At 35.0% G+C, this 22,160-nt stretch overlaps 1 protein-coding gene across 1 annotated transcript; it reads right to left on the bottom strand.

Annotated features, from left to right (window-relative positions):
- Positions 1 to 19,869: 19,869 nt before the first annotated feature.
- Positions 19,870 to 21,044, bottom strand: TENT5D (terminal nucleotidyltransferase 5D). The gene has a single exon (XM_019717546.3). The coding sequence runs from the start codon at positions 21,040 to 21,042 to the stop codon at positions 19,870 to 19,872; it is 1,173 nt and encodes a 390-aa protein (XP_019573105.1). The 5' UTR covers positions 21,043 to 21,044.
- Positions 21,045 to 22,160: the final 1,116 nt, after the last annotated feature.

Here is a 22,160-nt window from a genome sequence, read left to right as displayed (position 1 = left end):
TTTTTTCCCCCTGATTTTGTTTGTAGCTCTCTGTCTTCCTTATTCTCTACTCTGTTTATGTTGATGACTTTCTGTAGTGTTATGTTTGGCTTCCTTTATTTCTTGTATATCTCTTGTAGATTTTTGTTTGTGAATACCATGTGCTTCATACATAAGTAAGTTTTGTTTGTAGCAGTCTATTTTAAGTTTATGGTCACTGAAGTTTGGACACATTCTAAAATCACTACACTCATCTCTTCTTATTTACATTTTTTTCATTACTTTTGACTTCTTTTTTGTTTGTTTGGGTGTATCCCTTTATTTATTGTTGTAATTACACATAATCTTCCTATTTTTGCCTTTAACATTGTACTAACTTTATAGTTCGTTGATCCACTGCTTTTATTAGTGTTTGCCTTTGTCAGTGTGAATTTTTTTCTGTGCTATAATTTCTTATTCCTATTTTTGATCTTTGTTTTCTACTTAAAGTAGTCTCTCTAACATTTCTTGTAATACTGGTTTAATGGTGATGAAATCCTTTATCTTTCTCTTGTCTGGGGAACTCTTTATCTCTCTTTTGATTCTAAATTATAGTCTTGCTATGTAATCTTGGTTGTAGGTTGTTTCTTTTCATCACATTAAATATTTCTTTCCACTTACTCTGTCCTGCAAATTTTCTATTGAGAAATCAGCTGATTGTCTTATAGGAGCTCCCTTGTACATAACTAACTGCTTTTCTCTTGCTATTTTTAAGATTTTCTTTTAGTCTTTAACATTTGGCATTTTAATTATGACGTGTCTTGGTGTGGGACTCTTTGGATTCATCTTGTTTGGGACTCTACACTTCTTGGACTTGTACTCCGTTTCACCAAAAATAAGACCTAGCCGGACAATCAGCTCTAATGCGTCTTTTGGAGCAAAAATTAATATAAGATCTGGTCTTATTTTACTATAAGAACAGGTCTATAATAATAATATAATATAATATAATATAATATAATATAATATAATATAATAAATATAATACTGTCTTATATTAAGTTTTGCTCCAAAAGATGCATTAGAGCCAATTGCCCAGCTAGGTCTTATTTTCTGGGAAACATGGTATGTCTATTACCTTCACTAGGTTAGGTAAGATTTCTGTCATTATTTCTTTAACTAAGTTTTCAATCTCTTGCTCCTTTCTCCTTCTGGTACTTCTGTGATGCGAATGTTGGTAACTTTGATGTTGTCCCAGAGGTCTCTTAAACTATCCTCATTTTTTTATCCTTTTTTAATTTTTTTGCCCTTTTGATTGGATGATTTCTGCTTCACTGTGTACCAAATCATTGATTCAATCCTCTGCTTCATCTAATCTGCTGTTGATTCCATTTAATGTAGTCTTCATTTCTGACTGATTCTCTGGTGACATTCACTGGGTTCATTTATTCATCCCCTAAGTTCACTGAGCAGCCTTATAACCAGTATTTTGAGCTTTGTGTCTGGTAGATTGCTTGTCTCTGTTTCATCCAGTTCTTCTGTTGGAGTTTTCTTCTGTTCTTTCATTTGGGATGAGTTTCTTTCTCTCTTCATTTTGGTTGACTCCTTGTGTTTGTTTCTGTATATTAGGTAGATCTATGTCTCCCAGTCTTGACAGTGTGACCTTATGTAGTAGGTATCCTGTGGGGCCCACTGGTGCAGACTCCTTGTTCACCGGACTGGGTGCTTCAGTGGTGTCCCTTGTGTGGGTTGTGGGTGTCCTCATGTAGTTGAGGCTTGATTGCTTTTGGCACATCAGTGGGTGGGATTGACTCAAGATGACTGGGTGTGAGAGCTGGCCGTGACTACAGTGGACAAGCTATTGTGTGTTGGCTGACCCTATGGAGTGTGAATTGCTTCAATAGGGCTCTGTTACTATCCAGGTCACCTTTGAGGTTTGTTATTTCTGGAGCTGGTTGGATGCTGTTCCTTACCCTAAAGCTAGTCAGTTGTTTGAAGGTGGCTTTGAAATATATTGGTTCTGAATCCTCTTGGGAGGGGCTCGGCTGCTGGCCATGGTCAGCCACCATTTGTGCCCAGCTTGCAGCTACCTGGTGGGAGCTCCAAAGGTATATGTTGTTGTTTGCTACTTTTGCTGGTGTTGGGGACCCTTGGGAGAGGCTATGCTGCAAACCAAGGCTGCCTGCCACTAGTGCTTTTCTTTGGATCCTTTGATGGGCACTGCAGTGTGAACTGAAACAACCTGCCACTTGTGTCAGGCTTGTGGCTGCTTAGTTGAAGCTATGTTCTAAGCCAACACTACCCACATCTCATGCCAGGCATAGGGTCACACGATGGGTGTTACAATGCAAGTTGAGACTGCTTGTACCAGACTTGGAGCTTCTTAGAAAAACGAACAGGACATGCAGAAACCAGCTGCTGTTTGTTGGGGGTTTATGCAGCTTTGAGAATTTTTAGGAAATTCCACAGCATGAGCCAAGACAGGCCATTTGGATAGAAAAGCTGGGGGAGGAGGTTCAGGCCAGGCATGAGAGTTGGGTGGGATGGGGGTCTCAGGGAATCAGCAGGGCAGGGGCACATTTTTGGCCAAGTTAATGGAGAGCTCAGATTTGGCACCTGCCTGTGCCTTCCAGCTGGGTGGGCATAGGGTTCAACAAAGGAACAATGGTGTCTTCCAGCACTTCTGTACCTGGAAACAACTGTCCTGGTCCCTGCCTCTCCAGCCCTTACCCTAAAGCTAGTCAGTTCAGCTCCTCACTGTGTGTCCCTGATACTTTTTGAGCAGCTTCCCCAGTACTGGAGCTCAGAGTGAGTGAGTTTGTGAGCAAGTAAGTCTGTGCATGGTCCCTTTAAGACCTTTTGAAGTTCCAAAGCTCTTCCTGCACCAGATTCAGAGCCCATATGTTTCAGCCATTACATTTAGTCCTGCCAGGATCTGCCCAGATAGATGGGGGAAGGGGTGTGGTGGGTTGTGAAAGGTGGCCCAGAGAAATGGCGGTGACCACCACTCCAGCGGGTTCTTCTTCCACAGCTCCCTCCCCTTTGCTGGAATTAGTGGGGCTGTGAATCTGTGTCTGCGGACCACAGTTCTCAGAACTGCAAATACTCTATTCCTTTGATCTGACACTGCTACTGTTCGACTTCTAGCACTGGGAAGGTGGGTGCCGGGGGAGCTCTGGGATGGCCGGGAGGGGGTGGCCATTCTCATTGCCTAAGGTTTCCATTCTCTGCAGCAGTGAGGTCTTAAACCACCATTTTCATCTTTCTTCCCTCAGTCTTTGCTCCGAGGTCTTTGCTGTGAGCATTGGGTTCAGTGGTGTTATATGCTGTCCCCTCAGCCCTGTGGGCCATAAACAGAGCCCTAGCAGTCCGAGTTCTTCCCTCTCCCACAGCTGCAGTAGTTCTGGGATGCAGCGAGCTTGGAGCACTGAGCTAGGTCTGTGTCCTGTGCCCGAGCAGCCCCGTCTCTGCACTTCTCCCTTCCCTTCTCCCCTCCTTGCGCAATTTGCCCACTTTTAGGTGAATTCAGTAGTGAGCCTCTTCGTCTTGCTTGTCTGTTGTGCAGGGAGTCCTTTGTGGAGTTATAGTTGTTAGATTTGTTGTAAATTCCAGGGGAGATTTCCAGAGGCTCACCTCATGCCGCCATTTTGATGACATCCAAGAAACAGAAAATTTTAACCGACTGATATCTACTAATCAATTTGAATCCGAAATGTAGAAAGTTCCAACAAACAAAAGTCCTGGAATGGATGGCTTCACAGTTGAATTTTATGTAACATTCAGACACGAATTAATATCTGCTATTCTTAAACTATTCCAAAAGTTTCAAGAGGAGGGAAGGCTCACAACCTCAAATTAACAAGGGAAGAAATTCCCTGAATCCAAAGCAAAATAAAAAAAAATGTATATACACACACACTGTCATGTGGGGCGGCCTTCGGGGTCTCTGGTCCTGCTCCCCACATAAGAATGCAGGATGTGACTAGGCCAAGAAGGAACATCCACGGAGCCATAGATAGGGGAGTCATACCACTATACTCTCGCTGGCGGCTGGGTTGGAGAAACAGGAAACAGGAGCCACACAATTCTCAACCCTCACTGCACTGCTTGCAGCCTCAGCCACCATCTTCTTGCTAGCCCCCATTTTTTTCTAGCATAGCCACAGCAGTTATATTAGTGGTCAATGGCTCACTGGTTACAGCTGACGGCCAACTAGCCACAGCTGATGGCCATCCAATCACAGTTGATGGTCATTTACTACCTGAGCCAGCATCTTTCTATGTGAGGCCGAGAGCCTGGAAACTGCTCTTTGGGGCTCTGTCCACACACACACACACACACACACACACGCGTGCGCATGCACACGCATGCACACGTGCGCGCACACACACACACATGAGCGTGGACAATTAAGTTTGGGAACTCATCCTAGAAAAAGTGCTACATACCTCATTGCTGAATATCACGACCGGTCACCTTTCAAGTACTCTCTGTTGGAAGCTATGCACTGACGCCAGCGCCTAGTCCATCCTTCAAAGCAATTTTGGAACTGTTTTTCTGGAATGAATGGCCATCACAGCTCTCCTTGTATTACCTTTGATGTCCTGAATGTCATCAATATGGCTTCCTTTCAATATTTCCTTTGTCTTTGGGTAAAGAAAGACATCATTGGTGGCCATATTAGGTGAGTAGGGAGGGTGTTCCAATACAGTTGTTTGTTTACTGTCTAAAAATTCCCTCACAGACAGTGCTGTGTGAGCTGGTGCATTGTTGTGAATTGCGGGTGAAATGTTTAGGTCGTCTAACTTTTTCACACAGTCTTTTCAGCACTTACAAATAGTAAATTTGGTTAACTGTCCAGTTGGTACAAATTCATAAAGAATAATCCCGCTGATATAAAAGTTAGCAACATTGTTTTGACTATTGATTTGGACTAACGGAATGTTTTTGGTTGTGGAGAATTGGCTGACTTCCATTGTACACTTTGATGCTTTGTTTCTGGGTCATATTGGTATACTCATGTTTCATCACTAGTGATAATATGGCCCAAACTATCGTCTTGCCTCTCTAAAAGGTCTTGGCAAACTTTGACTCTCCTTTGCTTTTGTTCATCAGTGAGCTCCTTTGGGACCATTTTTGCACACACCATTTTCATGCCAACATTTCCAGTTAAGATTTTCCTGTTTCTCTATTGATGTTTACTTGGTCTGCTATGCTTCTCACAGTCAGCTGACAATTTTGACACACAATCCGACAAATTTTTGCAATGTTTTCATCAGTTCTGGTCATTACTGGCCTCCTTGACCTCTCTTCATCAGTGACATATTCTCTCACTCAGGAAAACATTTAATCAATTTGTACACTGCTGTTTTCTTCATGACATTATCCCCGTAAACTTGGACTAGTATTTCCCTGACTTCACTTGCACTCTTGCCAAGTTTAACAAGATATTTAATGTCCATTGCTCTAATTCAAGCTCCGACATTTTGTGACAGCACACAAAAACACACAACAATAAGGAACCCCACTCAGCAAGACACAGCCACATGTCGACATGAACACAGCTGTGAGACACTGATATACCAAGGTTATGAAATCTTACTGAGCTGTTTGTACAGTGCTGTAGATGTAAGTGTCTGGATGCTGATGATAACCACTTTGAGCACCTGTTGTAATTGCAGAAGTCAAATATGACTTGTATTCATCTTTTGTTATTGGTATGTATTATTACAATTTTAATACAGTTTTTGTTTTTCCTTTCTGCAAATGCGTATGCATTTTTTGGCACCCTTTGCCAAGCTGTGTGTGTGTGTGTGTGTGTGTGTGTGTGTGTGTGTGTGTGTGTGTGTAATGACAATGTTGCTAACCTCTTTTGGTATCAGAGGGATTGTTCATTATGAATTTGTACCAACTAGACAAAGACTTAACTAAGTTTACTATTTGTAAGTGCTGAAAAGGCTGTGTGAAAAAGTTAAAAAACCTGATCTTTTCACCCACAGTTCATGGGTCTTGCATCACAATGCACCAGCTCATATGGCACTGTCTGTGAGGGAGTTTTTAGCCAGTAAATAAATAACTATATGGGAACACCCTCCCTACTCACCTGATCTGGCCCCCAATGACTTCTTTCTTTACCCAAAAATAAAGGAAATATTGAAAGAAAGCCATTTTGATGACATTCAGGACATCAAGGGTAATACGAAGACAGCTCTGATGGCCATTCCAGAAAAAGACTTCCAAAATTGCTTTGAAGGGTGGACTAGGCACTGCGTCGGCACATAGCTTCCCAAGGGGATTACTTCGAATGTGACCACAGTGATATTCAGCAATGAGGTATGTAGCACTTTTTCTAGGATGAGGTTTGTGAACGTAATTGTCAGACCTCATATATATATATATATATATATATATATATATATATATATACACATACATGCCAATATCCGTGATGTACATAGATGCAAAAATACCTAACAAAATGTTAGCTAACCCAAAAAAGCAATTCATTAAAAAGATCATGCACCATGATTAAATGGGATTTATTCCTGGGATGCTAGTTTATTTCAATATCCACAAAACAATTATGTGATACACCACATAAACAAAATGAAAGATAAAAATTATATGATCATGTCAATAGTTGCAGAAAAATTCTTGACTAAATTCCGCATCCATTTATGAGAAAAACTCTCAATAAATTTGGAACAGAGGGAACATACTTCAACACAATAAAGGCCATATATGGAAACCCACAGTTAACGTCATACTTAATGGTGAAAAGCTAAAAGCATTTTCCTTAAGATCAGGGACAAGACAAGGATGTCCATTTTCACCAGTTTAAATAAAAGGCATCCAGTTTGGAAAGGAAGAAGTAAAACTGTCATTATTTACAAATGACATACTATATAGAGAGAACCAAATGATTGCTCCAAAGAACTACTTGAACTATTAAATGAATTCAGTAAATTAGCAGGATATAAAATTAATATTCAGAAACCAGTCACATTTTTATACACCAATGTTGAACTATCAGAAAGGGAAATTAAGAAAATAATCCCATTTACAATTGCATGAAAAAAATATCTAGGAATAAATTTAACCAAGGATGCAAAGGGCCTGTACTCAGAAAATTATTAAGACATTGAAGAAAGAAATTGAAGATACAAATAAATGGAAGTATATACCGTGCTCATTGATAGGAAGAATCAATATAGTTAAAATGTCCATATTACCAAAAGCAATCTATAAATTCAATGCAATCCATATCAAAATCAAATGACATTTTTCACTGATCTAGAAAAATAATCCTAATATTTATATAAAACACAAAAGATCCCAAATAGCCACAGCAATCTTGAGAAATAAGAACAAAATTGGAGGTATCTTGCTACCTGATATCAAACTACTACAAGGCTACAGTAATCAAAACAACACGATACTGGCATAAAACCAGACACATAGATCAATGGAACAGAAGAAATCCACACATATATGGTCATTTAATCTATGACAAAAGAAGCAAGAATATACATTGGGGTAAAGACAGACTATTCAATAAATGGTGCTGGGAAAACTGGACAGATGCATGCAAAAAAATGAAGCTGGACCACCTTCTCACACTATGTACAAGAATAAACTCAAAACGGATTAAAAAATTCAATGTTTAATGCTGAGCGAAACAAGTCAGACAGAAAAAGCAGAGAACCATGTGATTTCACTGATATGTGGTATATAAACCAAAAACAACAAAAGAACAAGACAAACAAATGAGAAACAGAAACTCATAGACACAGACAATAGTTTAGTGGTTGCCAGAGGGTAAGGGGGGCGGGGGGTAGGGGGTGGGAGATGAGGGTAAGGGGGATCGAATATATGGTGATGGAAGGAGAACTGACTCTGGGTGATGAACACACAATGGGATTTATAGATGATGTAATACAGAATTGTACACCTGAAATCTATGTAATTTTACTAACAATTGTCACCCCAATAAATTTAATAAAATAAAATTAAAAAAACAAAAAAAAACAATTCAATGTAAAACCCACAACCATAAAACTCCTAGATGAAAATATAGGCACTAAACACTCTGACATCATATATATATATATATATATATATATATATATATATATATATATATATATATATATCTCCTTGGGTAAGGGAAACAAAAGAAAAAAAAATTAAGTGGAACTACATTAAATTAAAAAGTTTTTGCACTGCAAAGGAAACCATCAAGAAAACAAAAGACATCATACTGAAAATGGAGAAGATATTCACCAATGATACATCTGATAAGGGGTTAATATCAAAAATTTATGAAGAACTCATACAATTGAACACACACAAAAAACAAACAATGAAATTTAAAAATGGGCAAAGACCTGAATAGATATTTCTCCAAAGAGGACATATGCATGGACAATAGACATATGAAAAGATGCTCAATGTCACTAATCATCAGAGATATGCAAATTAAGACCACAAGGAGCTATCACCTCACACCTATCAGAATGGCTATCGTCAATAAATCAGCAAACAGCAAGTGTTGCCAAGAATGTGGAGAAAACTGAACTCCCTTGTGCACTCTTGGTGGGACTTCAAATTGGTGCAGCCACTGTGGAAAACAGAGTGAAGGTTCCTCAAAATTTAAATATAGAACTACCTTATGACCCAGCATTTCCAGTTCTGGGTATTTATCTGACGAAATCCAAACCACTAATTTGAAAAGATATATGCACTCCTATGTTCACTGCAGGGCTATGACAATAGCCAAAATATGGAAGCAACCTAAGTGCCCATCAATAGACAATTGAATAAGGAGGAAGTGGTACACACAGTGGAATATTACTGGGCCATAATGAAATGAACTCTTACCATTTGTGACAACATGGATGGGCCTGGAAGGTATTATGCTAAGTGAAATAAGTCATACAGAGAAGGACAAATACCATATGATCTCACTTATATGTGGAATCCATAGAACAAAATAAATGAGCAAACAAAACAGAAACAGACTCATAGATGCAGGGCAGAAGCTGATAGTTGCCAGATGGGAGTGGGGTTGTGGAACTAGGTGAAAAATGTGAGGCATTAAGAAGTACACATTGGTAGTTACAAAATAGTCATGGGGATATCAAGAACAGCATCAGATATATAGTCAATCATATTTTAATAATTATGTACGGTTCCAGGTGGATTCTAGACTAATTGGGGGGAATCACTTTGTAAATTATAAAAATGTCTAACCACTATGCTGTACACCTGAAACTAATATAAAATAATATTGAATGTCAAGTGTAATTGGAAAATAAAAAAATTTATAAAAAGGAAAACAAAAGGAATGAGCTATCCAGCCACAAAAGGGCATGAAAGAATATTAAGTACGTATTACTTAAAGAAGCCAATTTGAAAAGGCTATTTACTGTAAGATCCCAAATATATGACAATCTCGAAAAGGAAAACTATGTTCAGTAAAAAGATCAGTGGTTGCCAGTGTTTAGATGGAAGGACGGTGCATTGACAGAGAGGATTTTGAGTAGTGAAACTATTCTATATGATACTACAATGGTAGGAACATGTCATTTTCAATTTATCCAAACACGTAGAATGTACATCAAGGCTGAACTCTAATATAAACTATGTGTTTGGGTCTAGATGATGTGTCAATGTAGTTTCATTGAGTTTAACAAATGTATCACTCTGGCGCCCGATGTTAATAGTGGGGGAGGCTGGGCATGTGTAGGGGCAAGGGGTATATGGGAGCTCTCTGAACTTTCCACACAATTTTGCAGTTAACCTAAAACTGCTCTGAAAATTAAGTATTAAAAAAAAAGCTGCAAAGCTTCTGTTCCTTGATTCAGCCGTTGTTTTTTTGTTGTTGTTTGTTTGTTTATTTGTTTTTGTTTTTTCCCTGTGTGTTGCTGCAAGTCTCTGATCTGAAAAAGTTACTTCTGGCAATTTGGGCATTTTTCATTGCTTTCATCAGTAATTGAATTTTTGGAAGTCCTCCGCCTTTTACTGACTTCTTTTAAATAAGCAAACAAAACAGAAACAGACTCATAGATCAGAGACTTTTCAGATCAGAGACTTGCAGTCACTTTTACTGACTTCCCCCTAAACATTTCATGGTACAGGGCAAGTTAAAAAAAATAATTTGCTTGGCAAAAGTTGATACCACGGGGCACTAACATTTTTATGGAGAGACATAGAGTACAGCCCATGGAGGGGAAATCACGTCAGGGTTTACATGTGCATGATCTGGAAAGAAATGGTGGGGAGCATGAAATGCTAGGATCCAGAGTCAAATGCATAGGGCCCTAAGTCTTTGGAAGTGGGTGACAAAGGCATACCTAACAATTTCTCTGAGGGCTTTCCCAATGTGGCTTTTCAAAATGAGGTGGATTAAGGAAATCACCACTCCAGGGACAGGGGTCTTTGAGTTTTGAAAGAAGATATCCAGACATGGCCAGACAATGGTTGTTCAAGTGAGTTTTGATTCTTTAGAATCAGAAAGTTACAGGAAGATGGTAATTATCTTCCTCTAGAGCAACTCTTAGGTGTCCCTGTTTTTTTGTTGTTTTTTTACAGTTTTCTATAATATTGGTAATGCCTCTCAGTGTAGCCATTGTTTTATTCCCATCTCTCGTGTTCTTCGGAAAAATGATCAGTTTCAACTAAATATTGTAACTATAACCTATTACCATTCTTATTTGTGTCAGTTTTCTCTACCTTTGAAACTGGAGAGGTGATTTTCCTCCATGACATGTATTTTAAGAACCTGCTGCATTTGTGTATCATTGTATGTGTGGATGTGGTGGGGAGGGAGTCTCTAATAAAGACCTGAAAGAAATGTGGAGTCCATTTAACAGGTATATGCATATACTAAAGGAGACTCAATTTGTATTTGGTCATATTATTCAAATTATAATTTTAACATAATTCTTTCCGTGGCAACTGTGATTTTAGAAATGAACCTTTTGTAATAACACAGGATATGAGAGATGAACATAAAAAGAGCTGGGAAAGACAACATGTAATGTGAGCAATGATGGGAAACAGAATACTACTCATCTTTTTTTGTCTTCACAATTTTATTTTTACATATGTTAAAATTTTATGAAAAATAAATGAAGCATACCTTTCAAGAAATCATGCAAGTAGATAATTTTGGATATTCCATGTAAGGACCAGACATGATATGGACACGGATGAAAGCATATAGAGCAATAATGTGTCTCCATTTTGTTTTAACATTGGAAGTAATGTGTGTGTGTGGGGAGAGACAGCAATCACTAAGTTTAATCAGAAGTTTCGTAATATGCAAGTACCTTAATGGCATCATTGTCAGGGATCCCAATTTAAATGAATCTCATGTCTACTAATACTAAATAATGAAATAATGTTACAGTACTTTATAAAATATACTATATGAATGTAATGGTGTCCTTTTTAAATATATTAACCATGATTTGACTGGCACATTACAAGGAAAACACTGTGGGATAAAAACAGGATTTTTTTTACCAATTTGTGCAAATGTCTATTACATTGTTTTGTACACTTGAAACTAGCGAGAGAAAAAAAACTAAAAATTAAAAAAAAATCAGGAACTTTTTTTGGTTACGTTTGTTATTTACCATTTGTTAATAAAGTTGGCTATTTTTATATAAGTGGATAATATTTATGTTTTCCGGTAAAGTTTAAAGTACTAGACAAGGCACAATTTAACTTTGCGTATTATAGGATTTAAAAATGGTGTTCATTGTGTAGGTGATTAATTTTTTATTGTAATCATATATTTTACTTTCAGCTTTAGTAATCTGATAATTTACATTATGTAGAGAAAATATGTCATCTTTAGCATAAGTGTATTTACCGATATATTGCTCCATTATTTCACATAAGATACTTAATCCTTTATAGAGTTGCTAGGCTGTTGCTAAAGCTGTACAAATTTCAAGCAAAACCATTATCGAGTGGTGTTGTATCTCCCTGATCATTTTACCATAGTTCTTTATTCTTCTAATAAACGCTGTATTGAAAAATAGGTGTATTTTCCCTCCCCAAAGAGTGATCACTTAACATCATTGCTGGGCTATGTGGTCAGCACACACAGACCTATGTAGAGACACTACCTGGCTCTGCTAATGTATGTGCTGGTGTGTGTGTGTGAGTCAATACAATGTCATTATCATTTTTACCCACTTCCTTGAGTGATACTGCCATTTTATTTATTTTGCCACCAAATATGTTCTTATCCAATGTTATAGGCACCATTTATTTGAGAGGGAGGAGAAGGTAAGTAAGTAAATTTTACGAATGTAAAATCAAATGACGTTTGCGAAATAAGTAAATGAATACACGCCATTCATATAATTAGGCTATGGGAATGGGGTTATCTGTTGGTTAATCTATTGTAAATGGTAAAAGTCAATTATATAGAGCCACATTATAATGAAGGTCAGTTCCTTCCCATTGGTTATCAGTGGGGAGTCTGTATAAATTCCAGGGAAAGTTCCTTTTTAAGTACTTTTTTGAACACACTGCAAACAATTAATTGGTGGTATTTGAAAAAGGCATTTACCCATTTTGCAGTTGGCGCAATGCTGCATGTTTCACAGTAATTTTATTTTTAAAAACTCATTTAATTTAATAACAGAATCTCTGTAGTGCTTTTTCCACATAGTGCACAAAAGCATGAGACAAAGAAAATGAAACAGGTATAACAGCTATTAGATGAATAAGAGTACAATTATAATCCATTTAAAAATAGTTTTCTCCAAAAAGACCCTGCACTGTTCATATAACATTTTTTTGTCAAAAGTAAAATACATTTTCCAAAATAGTACAAAGATGTCTCAGAACTACATAATGAGCAATGACATGGTAAAACACAAACAAAAAATAAACACAAAAAACCCCTAGTCTGATTTAACATATAGTCAACATTAAAGCAAAGATACATGTTTCACTCAACTCTGAACATTTCAGTAATCTCTTAGATACTCCATTAATACTCTTGAAGTTTTCATTTACAGAAACACAGTAAGTTCTTAACACTTCAAAATTTTTGCAGAAAAATGCTAAAATTGGTGATGTGAACTATAAAGCTAAGAAGGCACCTAAAACATTTATAAAGCTTCATTTATGTTCACTGCTTTCCTGAAATGCTGGATTGTTAAAGGTTAAAATGTAGATCTGTCTACTTGAATGAGTGTAGGAAATCGTATCAGCAGTTTTACTGGGTGCTAGGCAACTACATTTCCATGTTTCTATTTCATTTCCCACTTAGTGACTGTAATTCCTTTTACTGATATTTTCTTGAATGCTAAACAGTTGGATTTGAGTTACTTAAAACTTGAAATACATCTTTAAGATAAAAACTTATGGATTTAATTTGTTTGCTAAGCTTTGAAGTCAGATCTAACTAAATTTTTATTGGATGAATTGTTTCACATCTACTGAAATGGTATTGTAGAACATTTCTCATATTCAATCGTTATTTTTGGTCTGGTCTATATGGGAAAAATGCAGTTATTCAGTGACTTGGACCATAAATAATTTAGGTCCACTTTACCTTGTTCATTATTTAATGACATGTATCGAGCCTGAATTATCTGGATAATTACCTCTTTTTTTTTGCAGATTGAGACATTCATTTAACATACAGAAGGACTTTAAAGAAAGTGCTTTCTAGTTGCTCACGCTTTTCAAACTAGAAGGAAACTACTAATACTGATTTCACTCAATGGAAACAGGGATGATGTGAGATGAAACAACCTGTCAAAGAGAACTTCACTTTTCAATTAAATATAGTAGCACTGTATGGATGTAAGTAGATATATTTTTCAGATATATGGGATTTGTTTTAAAATAGCAGAATATCTTTATTTAAAGGTCAGTTAAAAGTTTGTTATGTCACCTTATGTTTTAGCATTAGTCATTTGTAAATTGAGAACTTAAAGAACTTAAAAGATAAATTGAAAAAAATACAGCCATAGGAAAATATCATGCAATTATAATTGATTGCGATTTCAAAAATCCAGATAATCCACCAGGTATTTCCAATATTTATTGGGAAACTCTTAGGCTTTTTGAGTGAAATACATGAAATACACTGGAATTTTTCAATAAATGTGACACTGCATTATAATTAATGAAAATGAATCATCTATTAATAGTTTTATATTTTAATGTAACATTAATTCTATAGGAATTTAAAATTTTTGTAAGTTTCTATACTTTGACATTAGATTTTATATATTAAATTTGATATGTGGCTTTTGTTTTAAAAAAATTGGTTTGACTGATCTTTTTTTATGTATACTAATTGAAACTGAAATGCAACTTATCTAACTTTTAAAAATTCCCAAGAATTATACAAAAGCACATAATGCTTTTTGAATGATTTTGACTATTTCTTACTAAAAAGTATTTATAATTTACACCAGTCTGAACTCTGAATGTACAGTAAGCCATAAGTGATTTCACACTTAGTTGCCTAGAATTCCAGGGTTCTTAAAGAACTGAAAAAATGAATGCTTATCTCTAGAATCATGGCCTTTGAATTAAAATGTTAGTGTATTCTAATTAAGAGAACTCTTGAAAAATCAGAGGTCCTAAAATTGGATTCTTCCCAATGCATACATGAAAGCTTTATTCTCTAGAATGGGGCCATCTATGATCACAATTCTATCCAAGTCAATAATTCTGACATTTGCAGACTCTCCCTTCACTAGGACCTAAACTTGGAACAGTGTTATTTTATCTTCTGGTAATATAAGCCATAATAAATTGCCCCTAGACTTCCTTTCTTGCGTCTTATCACTGTGAGCACAGAGAGATATCATTTTAGTAAATGAGGAAAAGATGGAAGAAAAAGGGGAGTAATTAAAAACTTGCTCTTCAGGAAAATGAATTACATGCTCCTCTTTTTGTAAACTGTCAGGATTACAATTTGTATATCCCTTCTACAGAGCGACTCTCCTTTACTTACTAAATGGGCACTGAATTTCATATAAATCTATTGACAGCATATTAAATATACTCCTCTACATTTCTAAACCAGGTAACTTCCCTGGCATGGTTTCTGTTTCAGTACATATACTATTTACCTACAAGATGATGCCTTTCACTTTAAAGATGTATTTAGGTGCTTTTAACAAAAGTAGATTTTTAACCTTAAATACTGTTATAATTTACATTTTTTAAAACTCACTGACATTATCTGAAAGCATTTTACCTGATAATAAATCTGGAGGTGTTGGCAATAAGGCAATAGTTATTTGGAGTTCACTGCCTAATTGCTTTTTGAAGGCATTTAATCTTAAATATCCCAAAGCTACAGAATTCCCAAAATGATGAAGAAAATGATTTATGTAGATTTTCTTTTGTTCATGGAGGTCATGTGTAAGGCTTAAAGAACATTATTTTCAATCTTCTTTATTCAAATATCCACTAATATATATTTGCGTTGACTAATTTTACTGGGGGAGGTGAACATTTGTTAAAAAACCCCACAACTTTTAAAACAGAAACTTTAAATGTCAATGACTAATACCAGTTTTTATTTTAAAGAAACATTTTAGAAGTGATTATTACACGTATACTGTAATTCCGTTTTTTAATTCTGATTTTACAAGTTAAAGATGTAATATTTTTATTATTTTTCCATTTGGGATTGAAGCCAATTCCATATAGAAGTTTTTTTTATGTTGTCCTCCTATAATAAAAATGAATTTGCTGAATAAGATATTAGTGTGAACACTCATACCAATCTTTACTGTCATTTTCATGGAGACCAATCTCCCTCACTGATATCTCTAGAGCTGTACAAATGCTAAAACAAGAATTCAGTCTTAGGCTTCTCTAGTTAAGCCAAAGACCAAGTGTGACTTGGTCAAACTTTATTTATAATGTGAAGTGGACTACTTGTTAGAATTTTAGAGAATGGTTCAAATTCTACCACCAGTCTAGAATGTACAACAAGTGAATTGTTATAAATCACCATGAAACTACTTGAATTTAACAGTCATAAAATCCATCACTTTGAATTTGGAGCTGCAAGAGAAAATTTTGCAAAGGCCCTTCAAAATACATCCCATTTACAAAGGCCACTTATGCATTTACAAGTGTAATTTCTTGGCTCTGAGGTACTGAAAGGTATTATATATATGGTACTCTTTTTCTAGGTTAGGGAGTTTGTGTTTTTTTGAGGGTTAATAAAAAGCACATGTACAAAAATTCATCTATAAATTTTCTGTTGCTCTTTCAAGGACCACAACTAAACAAAAAGGGGTTTCTGTTGTTTCAAAAACGAATACATGTATCACTAGCTTAGACACAATTTTGTGAAAAATAATTTCACATTGCCCCATATTAAAGCAAAGCCAACAAAAAGTATAATGTGTTAAGCTGAAAGATCACGTTACGTGTTAAATTGATTTCCAGATAGCATATACTCTAAATAGTATGTTTTTTTAAATCAAACTTACAAAATTCAAGAAAACCTGTTTCCTTAAGAAAGCATTTAAAAGCAATACACTGATGTTCCAACAAATTAGCTGCCTCCAGTTATAAATGCTGAAATAGTGTTTTATATAATAGAGTGGTGGATCAGCAATACAATTTTAACATTATAACATAAAATAAAACCACAAAAAGGACAGCAGAACTAAAAACTGAACCTCATTAAATGTATTTTCTTTTATAACGATGAAACAAATGAATCCCAAAGGTTAGAATGTTGGGTTTTACTCCTTGCCATAATGGTCTTCATAAGAATGTTTACCAAATTGTAATCCTACATATCTCTCAATCCTGTTTTGATGTTAATTTATAAAGTCAATTATTTTTAAAATCCTCTATAAATGGTACTGCTGTATTCATAGATTAGTATAATTTTGAAAAGCATTACGAACTTTAAAATGCCAAAAATTTTCTCAATTTATAGTTGGATGGATACTTCCAGATAACAGATCCACTGAATGAAAGGAGTTTTAATCATATCTTAGGCATTCTGTATATTGATATCTTTATTAATATCTAAAACTAATTTTCTAAAATGATATAAAAAATGGAATTTGGGCCCAGGATGCTTTCCCAATTTTTTGGAGAAGTTCACAACTGTTCTAGGTCTGATATTTTGTGTTTAATTTAGCTGGACTATCTCTCATTTTAAACAACCAGTTAACCCATCTTTTCAATATTTTTTACTAAACTGGACATCAGTCACTATTAGAAGAATATTCCTGAACTTGAAAGTTACAAATACTTTATTAGTATAACTTTGATAATAATGTGTGGGTATCTGAAAAATGCCAGAATAGTTTGGTTTAAAAAATATGTAACTGTAACTAACACCAAATGTGTCCCACTGATATGAACGCTAGAAATATATCAGAAAGTTTTTCTTTTTTGGCTTTGGTTAGGTTTTTGGGGTGGGGGGAACAACTCCTAAAAAAGATTCAGTCTTTGATTTGTATAAAATAAATTAGGAAAAGAAAACATTTCTTTCTTGTAATGGGATGACATATACTCTAGAGTTAGATTTTGTAACTAAATTCTATTAACTTCTTTATACCAAGAGGCTAGTACTCACTTCTTTACAGAAAAAAAAATTCCATTTATTATCCTCATGTACAGAATGAGATAATACTGTTTCTCAAGGCAGCTAGCCTAATCTTGGAAAGATACTCATACACTATTGATGATCAACATGTTTCTGTTTGGTTGGGAACAAAGGACAGCCTAATTTAGAGATGGTATCTATGTAAAGAAAGCCATGAAAGATAAAGCTATAGCTTTTCCTTTAGTGATACCATTCCCATTCAACAGGTTTAGATTTTCTCTCTTGAGAAAATCTTACATGACAATTCTAATCTTTATTATAATGGAAACACATGCATAAAATGTTAGGAGGAAGCAGGCCATTCTTCTAGCAGGATTTAAAGCTTTAGGAGAATACCGCAAGGGATTTGCTTTTTAGGGATGGAGTTCAAATTTTCAAAGGAAGCTAAATAAGCACACGGGTGATGTTTCCAAAAGCGTCAGAATTATGCTATTCATTGTAAACTACTCTGGAAATACCGAACCTTTACCTGTGACTCATCACTATCATAGCTTTTTATTCTTAAATACTTTTCCTATAGTTTTTGGAATTGTTTTCTTCTTTTTTGGTACTGTTAATATAGCATATACTCCAGTATTATATTCACTCACTCTACCAAACTGAAAACTAAAAAGTATACTATTAGGGCAGACAGATCAATCATTTTTAGACAATACATTACGTCGATAAATTACCAAATTTTCTGTTTAATACAGCATTTATTCTCTATTCGTCTCAAGCAAGGAGGTCAATACATATGTTTTAAAGCCTGTGTGTGTGCCTGATATATATATATATATATTTATGTGTATATATATATACACACATATATTTTTAAATATAAGTCACTAAAAATACTGATAGCCAGTGGTGCTGTGGCATAAAACATCTCAGAAATATTGGTTATTGAAAATGCCATATTTGGTGTACTTCTTGTGCCAAATACTGTAATACAGACAAGACAGATTAAGCACAGTCTATAAGTGACATATTCTCAGAATATGCCTGCTGGACCATGTTGTGATAGAAAAGCTTGGAATGATCAATGAAAACTGAGGTGTAAACTCAAAAAAAATCAGAAGCAAGTAAAAATATTGAAGTTTTCTGATGGTCTTATCTATATATATTCAGGACAGCTTCCCTTTTGTCATATCAAATAATATTTGTCATGGAATATATTCTTCATTGTGCAAAGAAAATACTGTTTTAAGCTCACTGGTAGATTTGATAGCAGCATATTTGATGTACTGAGTAGATATTCAGATACCTGATGAGCATATGCAATTGTTGAATAAATTAGTGTTATGCAAAAACTCACGTAGGAGGCACTTGAGTGGCATGTTAGAAACTGATCTTTGGTAAGAGCAAAATGAAAAAAAGAATACTTCATTTAGTTATATTGAAAATATTTTCAGTTACTAGCACTGAATGTCTCCGGATATATTAAGATGCTGGTCAAGTAGGTCATAAAAATGAAAAACGTCATGGATAAAAACTTCTACTTGTTTTTTTGCTATTTGCCATTTAAAGTCTCTTTTTAAGAGATGATGGCAAACTTTCACATTTAGAGTTGGTCATTTTCATTCTTTTCAATTTGTTTGGGGGGAAAATGAAAAAAACACACAACAACAACCCTGTATAACTGGTCACAGTATTGGTTGTGCAGCTGGATGGTATTATTCTTCATATCCACAAATTTCCAGAACCAGTTTTTTTCAGTGTTCTTTCAAACTATGGTAGGATTTCTTTTATCTAACCCAATTTAATTGAGGAACAAAATAAATGCCTGCAAAGTCCAGGGTTTTAATGTCTTTTCATCTGTTGTCTTTGAAGTTAGGCCTTTCTGTTAAGTATTGAAAAGTCATTGATGGTAACATTCACTAGAAAAAAAATGAAGTGAACGTAACAAAGGAATTGATTGAATACAAAAGTGCTGGCACTTGTCTTTACCTCTGGATTTTAAAACACGAGTCTATTCTTTCATATTTTAATCAGATTCAGGCATCTCTAATGTATTTGTCACAGCAAATTTTAAAGTCATAAACAGTAATATTTGAAAATCATTTTAAGTAGTCCACCACATTAAAAAGTTATTACAGCTAATCAATAATATTTGAAAATTATCTGAAGTGGTCAGTTCACAGATGGTATTGTATTTATTATGATATTTAAACTATAATAGATGAAAATAGTTGGTAACTGTATAAAAATAAAAATAGATCTTAAATTTTATGTAATTTGGAAACTTGCTTTTAAGAGGTGTTCAACTAAAGCACATTCTGTGGTTTGTGTGCTTTTTAAACCATACCATTTGGTGTATAAAAGTGCAGTGGATGGTATGGCTGAAAGAAAATAGGTGGTGGCCCAGATGTTACATAATAAGATGGGTACCCTCCCTGAAAAGCAAAGTATGGAGCAGGCTGATAAAAGCAAGTTACCTTGTCTGTATTGGGTAGGATATTCTGTTCCCCAAGTACTTTTAAAGCCATAAAAGTGATCATATTGAGTGTCTGTCTTCTTTCATGATGCATGAGGCAAACTGTGCTTTCATTCACAACTCCACGCAAGGTCATAAGGTACTCATATTTGCTCTTTTCTTCACCTATGAAATGGTTGCGGAGGTATGATTCAATCTTCTTTTGCTGTTCTGCTACATTAGGAAAATCAATGAAGAATCTAGAACACATATAACGTTCCAGGATCTTGATTTCTGCTTCACGAGCTGGCTTAAAGTCACGAACCAGCAAGTTGCTGTACTTCAGAAGGCCACCACCTCTAATCTCTTCAGGTTTTCTGGTAGATATAAGCTTGTATTGCAAATGGGTCATTGCTTCTTCGAAGTCTCCATACATGCTTTCAGCTACCACAACAGGATAGGATTCTTGGGTTAGCTTAGCATTTTTGTCACTGTAGAAGTCTAACATGGGATCCAAAAGAATTTGAAAGGAATCAACACTAAATTCAAATTGACGTCTGAGTGAATTCACAAATTTTAGCTCTACATTCTTCCCAGTGTTATTTGAAAGAGAGATGAGACTCCAACGATCATGCTTATTGCAAATTTTGACCATCTTCTGAACATAAGCGTCTTTCATAGTCTTTAGGGTGATTTTTTCCTTTTTTACACCTTTTGGTAAAAAGTCAAGTAGACAACCTAGAACTGCATCTTTAACAACTTGAAATTCTTGGTCACTTGGTAGTTCAACACCAAAAATAACATCCAGATCCTTATAGGTGATTCCATTGTGGCTTGCAAGTATGTAACTAGCTGTGGAACCGTTCAGCCGGGTATCTTTAACAACAATTCCTTGCTCTATCAGTTGATCTTTTACAACATGAATTATATATTTTGGTTTTACCTCCAATGTGGGGAAATTCCCCCTTCCATGAATTGGAATTACTTCATCTAACACTTGATCAAGTGTTATAACTTGATTCCAAGTGAGATTGCTGAATCCTATTTCAGACATTGTGAAGTCAGGTCAACTAGAAAAGAATCAAAATATTGAGAGGAAATGTTAGCATCTTGAAATCAGTGTTATACCTAAAGCATATGAAAAAGTTGAAAATAGACTTACCCGCTACATAAAACAAACTAATACTAGGAAGTAAATTATCAATGTATCTAATTGTGGTTTAATCTATAAGTGAAATAAAGCCACTATGATTATGTCAAAATTGTTAGATCCATGGGTGCATGCAAACAGACATTCTCAGGGATTTGTTAGAATTCTAATTAGTTTTTATATAAAATGGTGGACTTTCTCAATCTGTATTCATATAAATACTATAATGATTGTATTTGTTTTGTGTTATAAATTTTGTTCATGAGATAATCATAATATATCATTGAGGTAAACTGTCATGAATTTAAAGTGAGATCAGATAGAATGTCTGTGTGTTAGACCCAACTGACTGAATGGCATAATGATGGGATAGTGTTTAAAAGCAATATATAACATCTTTAATCCAAAAGCATCAGATCATTCATTATATACATATACCTACACACACACACACACACACACACACACACACACACACACACACACACATATATATTTCAGCTTCACATAACTGTTCTCATTTAAAAAAAATATTATTGGTCCATGATTACAGTATGAATTCCTTAAATTGTCTGAGGATAAGTATAGTACCTAATTTATCACCTCTTCTATGTTCCCAGTAACCCTTTAAAAACAGTTTATCAAAGGAAATAATGAATGTCACTTTAAAGAGAAACAACAAATGAGACTACTAAATTTGTCTACAAAATAAGAGTAGAAATAGACAAAAGCATAAGATTCCTGAGCTTTAAAAAAAGTCTTCTGCAGGTATGTATTATGATATGCTCAGAAAATTTTATAAGTTGGGAGTGTTAGAAAATTAAATTATAGACACTATAAATACAATGAAATATAATTATACCATTATGCAATTAGGTACGATTACAGTTATTACACAGATCTTCAAATACTCTATTAAGCTATTTAAGCAAATAAATCTAGGAAGGTAAATAAAGTTCATTATGGGCATAGCTTTGAGTTTAAGCACTTTCCTGAATTCCAGAAATAAAAATTACATGAAG

The sequence above is a fragment of the Rhinolophus sinicus genome, chromosome 18 (genome assembly GCF_057876585.1).
Source record: "Rhinolophus sinicus isolate RSI-liver-muscle chromosome 18, RSI-T2T, whole genome shotgun sequence".
NCBI lineage: Eukaryota > Metazoa > Chordata > Mammalia > Chiroptera > Rhinolophidae > Rhinolophus > Rhinolophus sinicus.
Note: the sequence above shows the minus strand (reverse complement) of the source record. Positions and strands in the feature narration are given on the sequence as shown.